General features: G+C 38.7%; 1 protein-coding gene across 7 annotated transcripts in view; it reads left to right on the plus strand.

The window, feature by feature from the left end:
• CABIN1 (calcineurin binding protein 1) overlaps window positions 1-3,582 on the plus strand; it is a 118,766-nt gene extending 115,184 nt beyond the window's left edge. For all 7 annotated transcript variants that reach the window (XM_040604163.1, XM_040604145.1, XM_040604186.1 and 4 more), the window contains 2 exons: window positions 1,455-1,681; window positions 2,180-3,582. In XM_040604163.1, coding sequence (XP_040460097.1) covers window positions 1,455-1,681; window positions 2,180-2,323 — 371 coding nt within the window. In that variant the 3' untranslated portion in view covers window positions 2,324-3,582. The remainder of the gene's footprint in view (window positions 1-1,454; window positions 1,682-2,179) is intronic.
• The last annotated feature ends 8,608 nt before the right edge of the window (window positions 3,583-12,190 follow it).

Consider the following 12,190-nt stretch of genomic DNA (forward strand, 5'->3'; position numbering starts at 1 on the left):
ACACTATTGGAATATTTAGCAGCAGGAAATTATTTTTCACAAAACCTGACTCACTCAGTCTAACTAAACATAAAAATCATCATTACAGCAGTTAATGCTTTCTATCCCTCCTCTACTCCCTTCTCAAGAGAAGTAGGAGTTGGTGTTTTAATTGAAAAAACATAGAACTTGGTACTTCAGGCAGGCATAATTTAGATATTCATGGTTGGGGTATTTCAGTTTTCCTTATTTGTGAGAGGCAGATTATTATCCTGTGTCTGTTTACTGCAGTATTTCTGGTACTTGACTCTGAAATGATTAGCTGCCCATGGAGATGGGTCACTGACCCTGATGGAAAGCCATGCCTCATCTGTTGTGGCAGTTCTTGTATTCTTCTATACAGTTGAGAACCTACAATTCAATTTTACATCCTGTAGTAGTTAGTTCTACTGCTGGTTATTTTTCCAGATAGCATTAGGATGCTGGCATTTTATTTTGCTATGTTTAAGTGGCCATGTCAGTTCCAGAAAACTGCAAGAGATGGATTTGACAAGTCTTGAATATGAAAGAATTTGTATGAACACCTGTCGTTATTATAAGTCAGAGATAGACTCTGGTGTTTTCATTCATATAGGTTTTAAAAAAAAATAGGTTTGACTTCATATGAAGCAGCATTATTAGTAAGAAGTATCTTTTAACAAATTCTCAGTTCTTAGTGTGAAAGCATTGTCTTCTACTGGTTATTGTTGTGTGTGTGTTATTTTGTAATGTGAATAGTGCCTAGGGAAGTGCCTAGGAAGATCCCTCTTCATTTCATTAGAAGAGCCCTGTCTGAGCAAGTCTGCCTTGTAAAGACCACAAACTGAGACACTCAGGAAGGATGTGGAAATGATGCTAACTAGCGTGGAGAACAGTGGCATGAGCACACCAAGGGGGTTTTTATGGCAGGATTTGAAGAGAGTAATGAGGAAATTTTGATGGGTGTTACCATAATGGTTTTTTTCAGTTGTTGAGGAGTTGCTATCTCAATAATTAAAAAGGCAACACTATGGGAGAGGAAATTAAGACATAAGTAAAGCTGAGTAGCTTTATTTGTTGCATTACAGAATGGAGAGGCAGTTAGAGAATGCAAAGATAAGATGCTCGCACCTGAAACAAGTGGGGAAATGGTGTTTGTAGTAGCCTTCTAACTAGATGTGGATGGGTCAGTGCTGCACTGCCACTTGTCATGCTTGGTCAGATTGAGTTTCTGCTGTCCAGTAAGATTTGTTTAAATTATTACTGGTTTCTAGTTGTCATTATAGAATCTTGAGGCACTTTCTTCTTCTGTTTCTGAGCCTTAATCAAAGCAAGGCTTAAGGCTTGAAGAAAGGCCTTTTGAGCCAGCCATATGTCTAGCAATGAACTGTTCCCTCTTCTTTGACATCTGAAACCCTAGATAGCTTCCTAACGTGTTTTTTCTTACTTCTGTTTAGCCTCCAGTTCCAAGCCTGAACTCAGCTCCAGTTCACAGACTTTGGGAAGTCAGCAGAACAAGACAGATGGCACCCGAGTAAAAACTCGCATTCTGCCCAACATGCCAAAGCTTTTCATACCTTCATCTGTCACCAAATTTCCACCTGAGATCACTGTCACTCCACCCACTCCCACCCTCCTTTCTCCAAAGGGCAGCATTTCAGAAGAGACCAAGCAAAAATTAAAGGTAATAAAAGGGAAACAATAATTTTTTAGATTATTGTTTGTATCTTAACTCTCCCCTCAATAAAATATTTGTATGAAAGGAGCAACAGTTCCTGTTCCCAGTTCATAACCAGAGATAGTATCAGTAGTGGAAGAAGATGCTAGCTATTATCAGCAGGAGTCAGTTTTTAAGGAATGGTGAAATATTGGCCATGGGTGAAATCATAGGTATCCTCATCCTTGTCCCTTTTCTGAGGGGATCAGCAAGAATTACAAAAACGGGTAAGGGAGCTAGTGCAGCCCTTGCAGTTTTGAGGTTAGTGGAAGTTACCAGAATATTAACTGTGGGGAAGCCTACTGGTAAATGTTACGTTGTTTCACATTAGGATGCCATATCTTTGTAGAAGTAAGAGAGCTATTAAATGTGAAGGAGTAGCAACCAGTGGGCTTTTATCCCTGTGATCATGGGTTTATCCTGACTATTTAGCAATATATTCTCTCTCTCTCTTTTTGGGATCAGTCTGCTATTTTGTCTGCTCAGTCTGCAGCGAATGTAAAGAAGGAGAGCCTTTGTCAGCCAGCTTTGGAAATCTTAGAGACCTCAAGCCAGGAGTCCTCACTGGAAAGTGATACTGATGAAGATGATGACTACATGGACATATGAATGAATTCTGGCCATCATCAACACAACCATATAACCATTCTTCTTGTTTCCAGCATCACTGGCAGCTGAAACATCTTCGTTGGCATTACTCTCCATTTAATTGGCATCATTGTGTTCTTCACTTTCATTACCTTTGTTATCACCACTACCACTTGTATTGCCTTCAAAATCTTCGCCATTCTCCCCATCATGGTGCTTGATGGAAGAAATGATTGTTTACCAGGCAGTTAATTAATTTGGACCACGCTGTCACCTTTAACTTCAGTAAACGCAAGGATGTTTTGAGCTGCAGTTCATATCTCTCTCCTGTTCCTGCCTCTTCAAACCAGAGTCTTGGGAGTTACTCCAGTAGGTCTTTTATATAGCATTTTCTTCCTTTTAGTTGTCTTTTTCCATTTTTCCCACTAATTAAGTTTTTCTCCCAGTAATACAACAACGTAATGTCTGTCTAGCCATGCCACGATTAGTCCAACAACTCCTTTTAAGGTGAACCAAGCAGGGGAAATTTGCTGATCTGGTAGATGTTTTGACTGCATGAAGAAAGCCAGTGGCTCTGTTGTGGGGCAAGAAGGGTGAGCTTGAGAGTCTGTCAGCTCCTTGGCGCTGCTGGAGGATGCTTTGTTGGAATTTGTCTCAGTCACAATAGGCAAAGAACAAGCTTTTCCAGGCAGACAGAGAGGTTGCCCTCCTGTTTGTGTTCATTTCACACCAATGTATGAGGTCCAGCAAAAAATACCTATCTGAATGTTGGCTTAAAAAACTGATCTTTCCAGAATTGTCTTACAGTCCTTTCTCTTCTAATGCCTTGGACAAGCATTTTGAATTGGGGGCTAGATGATATTTTTATGGTGGTATTGAAAAAACTTGAAAGATTTCAATACCGTTACAGTAATGTCTGTTTTTTACAGAATGACACGAAAAGGTGTTTTTTACCTGTCTGCAGAGGGACTGCTCACAGTTATTTATATGAGAAAATACTGGTAACGAAGATCCTTTTTTTTTCTACTGAATGTTAACTTTGTAAGCTAATGAATGCAAACCATGCAAAAAAATACATGTCACACTATATATACACATACGTGTGCGCCCACACACATATATATATGTGTATGTGCATATATATATATGTATGTATATTAAAAAAGAAAATGCATACAGCTTGCAATGTCAGACTTCTTTGTGTTTGGGGGAGGTGGTTTTCTGTAAAATGCGGAGCTTTGTATAAACTTTTGGGTTTTTTCTAATAAAGTTGAAATGTACTGTTGTCTCTGTTTGTCTGAGAGGGCAAGGTACCATGGTTCTGGAAAAAGTGCTACTGCTCCCTTTTATTTCTCAGATAAAAAAGTAGTGGAGGAAGGAAGGTGGGGGGAAGCCTCTTCCTTTTCTGAAGACTGCCAGAGCTCTTCGGATGGGTTTGGTCCTGCGTGACCCAAAACCCGGGTCAGCCAGTGTTGCCAGAATTGCCTGCAGTGGGTTTACTTCCCTATTGAGACATGATCTGAATTGTTTTTCACCTGAGTATTTTTGAATGCTGTTGAACAACATAAGGGGGAAGACAACACGTGGTGAACAGGATCACATAGAATATTTGACTATACAAATTAACATTTAATCCACTATTACAGTCATTGCTCCCATTCACTGTAAGAATGGTAAACAGACTGTGGATAAAAAGATGCTGCATCAAACCTTGTATTGCAAGTTTATTCTTATATTCTGGATTGGTTGTTTTGAACAAAATGTGATTCTATAAGCAAATAAGCATGTCCATCTTGAGTGTATTAGCAACTGTTTGTGTAACTTGTTCACTTATTACAAGTGATAGGTGAGCTGGGTGCAACTGATGTGGAGAAGATCAGGTAACTAATCTTTTCTTAAAAGCAAGTGGGTATTTTCAGTAGTAATGTTTTCAGTGTTTGCTTTTTAATTTGTTGTAAGTTATTGGAAATGCAGTGCGTAGCATACTGTATAGTCGTTGACTTGGTAATAGGCTAAGGTTTTAGATAATCAGGCATGATTATTTTTTTTCCCCCCAGAAGATAGCACAGGGAAAAGGAAATCAGCTTCTTATGAGAAATGGAACACAACTCAGAGGACGTAGTTCTGAATAGGGTTCATTTCACCCAGATAGAATAGACTACATAGGCTTTTTGGCTAATGTGTATTCTTAAACATATGGCTAACTTTAAGATCACATTTAAATTCTTAGGTCTGTGCTTCTAGTATGGGTTTGATGTATGAAGATAGAGCATTTGATTTTCTTAATTGAAACTGGTCACTGAAAATGGTTGTTTGCCTTTATTGTTATTAAGGATTTTCCTTGGTATGAGGCATTTTGCCTTCCCCCCCCTTCTTTCTTTCTGTCTGTCTGTCTGTCTGTCTGTCTTTCTTTCTGTCTTTCTGTCTTTCTTTCTCCAGAGCTTGCTAAAATGACTGGTCTTGGGCTTTCTTCTGACTTTTAGTCCTGCTTTTTGAGAAAAATTTAATTTTTTGCTTGTTAAGGAAAGCTAGAACAGTAAGTGAAACTGTTCCTATCGGCAAAGAGAGCTGAACTTTGCTGATCTGCTCTAAACTCATTTTGATACTCAAACTATGCAACTGTGCAACTTGTTTTATCCTATATTCAAAACTCTCACCTGTTTGTTTGTTTTTTAATGTTCTTTTATTCCCATTATGCTGTTGGGTAGCTCAAGGACTTTTTCCTCAAGCTCAAGAAGTTACAGAGGCTGAACTACCTCCTTCAAATCCTGCCCTTCTGCTCATGACTAAATTGCCTGTTGCTCAGTTGTGGGCCATCTTCCGCAATGGGTATTACTGCTGATACATGCTAAAGGAGCCATTTCCCTTCTATATATGTGAAGTCATTTCTCTGTAAGTACAGTTTATGTAGTTCTTCAGTCCAAAGACCATGAGTGAAGATGCCAGGGTCATTGGGTACATTGACATATAATGTTTGCCTGAAGCACCATCCCTAGAGGTACTCGGAGCAAGAACTTCAGATACTTACAGACAGAAGTGTTCACTTAATATGGTGTCTTCTTCAGCCTGGCAATATCATTTTGTGGGATTTTTCAAGGTAAAAAAGTATTACAGTAAAACTGCAGTTACCTATGAGTTTACTTGAAGTAATTTCTTTGATTTCAATCTAATCCTAGTTACAGTAGCTTGAAATCCAAGTATAGGCAAGGTCCAACTTGCCGAGTTGCATATCAAATGTAAATACAACGTCTGTCCTTGGGATTTACTGGGTAACCATTGCTTCTGAAGTCTTGGTGTTCACAGGTATCTTTCTAACGTGCCAGAGAAATAAATGGTACTTACTGAAGCATATTGCTTTTGGGTTGTGGGATTTTTGTTTGTTTGATTGTTTTTTTTGGGGGGGTGGTGGTGTTAGTGTTTTGTTTTGGGTTTTCTTTAATCCCTGTGAATCTATAGGGACAGGAATGTCTGGTGCCTAAAGTAAACTTAAAGGTAAGGTCTGTGACCAAGCAGGGTGAGGGGGAGGCTTTACTTTTTTTGTTTGTTTTCTTCCCTCCCACCCTGCCTGTAATTGGTTAAAAAGCAAATCCTTTTTGGCTGCTGAAAAGCCAAACTGTTAAGCCTTTCAGGCAAATAAAAAAATATTTTTGTTCCAAAGCACGTGGAAAGAGAAATTATTTTGAATTAGTTATTGAGAATAATTTGTGGATAGTTGATGCACTTTCTGTGCTGTTATTGGGCATTGTTTTTACACCTGAGATCTTTCACTGATCACCATTGTTAAGGTATATAGTACTGGGATTTGGCTGTGTTTAATGTAATTTCATTTTCTGGCACAAGGATTATATAATCTATGTATAGTTAAGACCATTAAGAATGTATCTCTGAGGCAAGGACTAGTGTTCTACTAAGAACTGATTTAGTTGGGCACAGCTGTTACTAGTGGCTTCTGCCCACTGTCTGAAAAATGCTGTTCTTCAAAAGCTACTAATGTTTCATTCCACAACCAAAATACCGAATCAAGGAAGATACAGAGTATCTTCGTTATTTTTATCATGTACTATGGATTATCTGTTGTTGTCTCTTGGATGTTTTTTTTTTAAATTAGAATGAGATTTCCTCATGAATAATGAAATCAATGTCTTTTGCAGCCAAAATAAACACCATATGGTCAGGGAGAAAGGGACCAGGAAAAGATGAGGAAGGCATGGCAGCTGAAGCTCATTAGGAAACAAAATGGACTGGATGGAAACAGAGGGGCCAGGTGAGAATAGACTAAGTCTTACCATCCAGGGTGGGATCACACCTTTGTTACATTCAATACTCTGGTTTCAGCATTGGTGTTGATATTTCAACGGAGGTGAAAAATCTGTGGTGTATGTAGCTTGTGTGTACAGTGTTACAAATCAAGCATAGCTCATTTCTGTTCCTGCAAATGCTTGTCATATTTTTTTAAGGAAAAAAGTGGCAGGGTAAATGAGTTGAGATGCTCAGGAGAAAAAGCAGTGGACATAAGTTTTGTGATCTCTTAACCATCTAAATCTGGGATGAAGAAGCTTTGTTCTTGCAGTTGAAGACGATGGTAAGAACTTCAGTGTAGGTGTAGAGTGTTAATTGCCATCTTTCCCTTTCTTCTAGTTGATGACTAGGATTCCACTAACACTAAGCTTTGAAGCATGTGTCAGGATTTTGGGTGTAACCTTGGGGTACTGTACTACAGGCTTTATGAACCCAAGTTATGCCTTTGTGGGAACTTCCCTGTGGGACACTCAGCTCTTGTTGCAGGGCACACTGCAACAGGTAGTAGCATTGCAAAGGGTAACAGACCAGCATCTGAGGTTTGTTGGCTTCTGGAGGATGACTTCTCTTCACTTGAATGGCTCTTTCAGGTGAAAACTTGAAGACTCCAGGCAAATATCACCAGAGATTTAAAGACCCATCTCTCCTTGGATAGACATTTTTGTTCCTGCTATTGTTTTTCTAATGCATGTATGAGGATGACACCCTATCACTTGTTAGGAAACTCCAGAACTTTTGTTCCACCATCTTCAAAGTTGTCTTAGAGCTCACTGACCTCTGTGCAACTTTATTCATGTGATGTGGGTATCTTGCTGCCTGTGGATTTATTTTGGCTGCAGCTGACCCTTAAAAGAAAGAGCTGGAGCCTAGAGACTGTATATGGAATGAGCATGTTTGTTTGATTCCCCCTGCCCCTCCATGCTAATCCCACAAGCTGTACCAAGCACACGAGTTGTTTGCCGTGTTTTTAGATGCAGAGGCTCCAGCACAGGCTGGGATAGCTACCTTGCAATGCTCCGATGCAACAGCACAGTAACGATGGATGTTAAGGGGCTTTTCTGTATATTATCTCAAAAATATTTTCTGTCCTATGGATGGATTTATCCCTAATGAAATGTCATGTATGAATAAGAACAAGGCACATGGCAGGTCTGGCTGGAGTGCAGTCTCGAGGCTGTGAGCGCATCTCTATAGAGCTGTGTGCCCAAAGTTCATCCCCTGTCATTGAGGAGCTACACTGTCTGCTCTGGTAGCGCTAGAGGGGGCCCTAGGACAGAGAAGAAAAAGGGAAGTTAAAAAAAAAAAAAAAAAAAGGGAAAAACCCCAACCCCCACCTAACACCAAATCCTAAAATGGATGACCAGGATCTCTCTTTAAACTTCTGAAAGACTAAATTACATTGCTGAGTTTGACCTCACTTAATTCTAAGGGCCTTCTGCTGCTGTGCCATAGTCCTTTTCGTAATATATAGTCTTACTCAAAGCAGAGGGAATGAGAATCCTCATAGTCTATTTAAAGGATTCTATCCCGTGTTCCTGGCCATAAGGGGAAAAAAAACCCCAACCTCACTTTGTTACCATTAATATTGCAACTTAGCAGGAAAACAAATCCACTATATTTGTGTGAAAAGCAAGTAATTTGTTTGCCCCATAACTGTGCCTTTTTTTGTTGTTGTTGTTTTTTTAATTTTTGTTTAGTTCCCCTATAAAAAGCCTACTGGGTGTTTTCCATTTTCTTAATGCACAGCATATTATAAGGAGGGAGAGAAAGATTATCTTTTGACAGTTAATCTTGTGTAAAAGGGCTCAAATAGTACTTTCAGCTTTGTCATTTTAAATGCTGATTAATTCAATCCTAGTTCATTGCAGTGGCATGGGGTCTGTACCTGTGTGACTGTGCCCAAGAGTATGTGACAAACATGCAACTAATGGATCTGTAAAGTGTTTTGAGATGGTTTTGTTAAAGCAAAAATCTAATTAAGGACAAAAATGTGTGTGAAAATGATGGAATAAATATGTAGCTTTCAAGCTTGGGAAAAATCTTGTATAACAGTCTTTCACTTAAAGTAGCCAGGAGGTAATATCAAGTACTGTCCTCAACTTACAGAAATGTGCATGAAATGGGATAGTGAGATGGAGCTGAGGCCATGAACTGACTACAGAATCAGAAAAACAAAGTCACTTCTACCAAGGGGAAAAGCAAAATCACACTTCTGCCTGCATTTAAGATTTATCTCTGCAATGAAATGATTGTGTATGTAGCTTGGTACAAAAGCATTCTATTATATAATCACAGTGGGAGGAACCTTCACAATGTCAAAAGTATGTTGTCTTATTGAAGGAAACAGCCTATCTAAACCCAAGTCAACGTATATGGTAAAAAGTAGGTTTTGCCCTTGGCTTGGACATGGATATATCCCCCTCTCAATTTTTATTTCTTAGCCTATTTTTTTCTCTGCCTTCTCTTGCAGAGATCCTGCGAACAACAGTGAATTCCAGTAAAATGGAATATGAACAAAGCTGATATATGGTATAAGCATATGAGAACCACATTGGAATGGTATTAAATTTAATTTTAGTTAGAGTGATATTATTCTGTACAAGTGAAAAGCCAAGTAGCAAGCCAAAGGTATTTTAGACAAAATGCTTCCTCTGTTACTGCTTAATTGTTACGTATAACTGCAGTTAGCTTAAGAACCGATCTACATATTCGTATTCTTCGCTTTTTACTTCTCTGAGGTGTTTAACAGATACAGAGGGCTGTTCACAAGAAATACCATGTAACTGAGTTTTATTTGCAAATATACATTAAATGAACTATTATCTAATATAGCACTGAACACATACTGTTCAGAAATAAATAGTAAAGGATGTTGTATGAGCAGAAAAGCTTCATACTTCAAAAGTGTTCTTTGATTTCTTGAAATGTAAGTCACACCAGAGATTTAATTCCTTAAGTTACACACTAAAATGTATGAAGAATCACACTTTCTCTTCTAAATGCATGTATATATAAAGTGTAACTTCTTCAGTAAGATTGCAATGATCATTTTCATTTCCCCTTAAGAGACGGCACTAGATGTATTCTCAAAGAATAGCTTAACTTGTTAATTGAGCCGACGTAGAAAACCACTGTGCTATATGAATGTCAGAAAGCAGTATTTTGAATATGGAAATCTGTCACTTAGAAATGTCTAGACTGTATATTAGATTTCCATTAAGTTAGAGTGGGTTAGAAAGAAAAAAAAATAAAGGTTTAGAAATCCATAGTGGAAGTTACTGAGCTTACAACATCAATTTGCAGTGCTGTGGCCTCAAGTAATCGGTATAAGTTTGAACAAATAACAGTGCTGCTATGACTTTCCCAATAGACAGCACTGCTGGAAATGCTTCCTATACTTAGTAAGTAAATGGGCTTTCCTGGGAGCAAAACAAAGAGTCTGACAGGTTGTCTCGCAGAAAGTAGCAGTGGTACAGGATGATTTTTAAGTTTGGCTTTCTTGAATGTAATAACAACCCAGGACTGCACATCGTAAAGTATTGCTGCAAAAAGTAGTGCAGGAGTTTCTTGCTGATAACCTGGGTCCGTTGATCGCCTTGCTTTGCTGGCATAAAGAAGCCTTTGAATTCTGCCAGCGGAGTTAGAACTAGCCATTAGCATCTAGGCAGTGCTGTCAGTTCACATTTTAACTATTAGATTGCCTCTAAAATCATCTTCCAATGAACTGAGCAAAGAATCTCCTACAACAGCAAGTTTTACCAGGCCTGTACTTTGGAGGTTGTTGGTGTATCAGGTTTTCTCAGCCTAAAATGAAAAACGAGAAAGCAGTGCAGGATTGCTAGAAAGCCTGCAGCCTTAGAGTCATCTTAATCCCTCAGTATCTTCCACTGCTTTCCCCTCGGCCACAAGTATGTCCCTGTTCAGCTGGGATGGCAGGTGCTCAGCCTCTTCTGAGCGCTGCAACCCTCACTTTGCAGGAGCAGAACAACTCCCCAGGCTGAGCTCCTCTGGCATGTGTATTGGCAGCTGCTAAGGGACAGACACAAGGTCCTTTAACAACTGCACATAATTTAGATGACTGCTCTCGAGATGGTACCATCTAAATTAATGAGTTCACTTTTAGACAATTGATAATTCAATTAAAATGTAAGGGAGAGTAAATAGTATGTGCTAATATGCACTCCTGCTGCATTTGCTTTTTTGATAAGATTAATTTCTTGCAATTTCAGTGAAACTCAGAAATGTTTCATTACCATTATAATGCCTGGTTTGTGTGTATGGTCACATTTCAGTAATGACAACTCAGATACAAAGAGAGCACAGTGTAGCAACTGTTGTGTTATCTGGTACTACGAAGACCAATGGAAGAGTAGCTGTAAAGAATATGAAAATATGGTAATGTTATTTCCAAGTGCAGAGAGTCTGCTGGGGAAGAGGGAGAGAGGAGGAGGACAGTGTTTCTTCTCAATTATGTGCCTGATTCAACAAGGTACCTAAATGCCAGTGACTGTTGTTGATTTCAATGAAGACAGCAAAGGGCATCAGCAGCTTGTATTTCACTCTAGGCTTATGTTGTGTACGAATTCTTCAGTGACCTGAAGTATTTCTACAACTGAAATTTCCATTGAAAACAGGTGCTTTAAAATAAACTTAACTTCCTTAATATGTACAAACTCAAAAGTTTACAGTTAACCACTGAAAAGTGCAAAAGGCCAAAGAAAGGTGGAATTATCTCTGCTGGTAAAAGCTTCAGCCCAAATGAAAATTGTGGGAAACCGAGTGGCTATAAAGAATAGGCTTGGGTATGGTAGGGTATGCAAATAAAATGACAATGTAATGTAAGGTTTTGATAACAAATCGGTCAGAGTAAACAGAAACAAACTAGTTTTAAAATTGTGCTATGTTAACTTGAAAGCAGTACTAAGGAGATCAAAATTCCCCAATTAATTCTCCCTGAAATTGTAGTTGCTATGACATACAGATGGACTTTGAAGAGCAGCTGGCACTATCTGTGTGCGTTTCAGGAAGGGAAATCATAAAATGATGTTCTATTTAGCGATACCTGTCTTTGTGTGATCCCTGGGGCAGGGTGTTTATTAGAAATATCATTTGCTTTAACAGCTTTTCTCCCCCATTCTCAGTGGTTGATACTATCCCAGCAAGGAAACCCTGGTGGCTTTCAGAACAGTAGCAGCAGAACTGGTGATATTTACTGAATGTGATGGACTAGAAGCTGGCTCATTCTTGGTGGTTCTGTAGCTGGGCTTTGACAATGTTCACTTTCTGCAGCTATTTTGTAATAACACCATTGATTTGTTGGTTAAATCATAAGGCTCAAAAGAACTGAATTTCCCACAAGCAGGTGAGTTTTTCAATTAAGCATTTCTCTTCCATTTTCGATTTCCATAAAATGGAAACTACTTGTCCAAAAAAACCACCTCAAAATGGCCACTGAATTTGAAGCTAGGACATTTTTATATATCTTAAATTGTTTATAATTTTATCTTCTAATAGATTTTAGTTAAAACTATGGCCTTTTTTAATTATGAGTGAATTAATATCTGCTAGGAACCGTTCCCATAGTTGAGT

Source organism: Falco naumanni, chromosome 1 (genome assembly GCF_017639655.2).
Source record: "Falco naumanni isolate bFalNau1 chromosome 1, bFalNau1.pat, whole genome shotgun sequence".
In the NCBI taxonomy this organism is placed as follows: Eukaryota; Metazoa; Chordata; class Aves; order Falconiformes; family Falconidae; genus Falco; species Falco naumanni.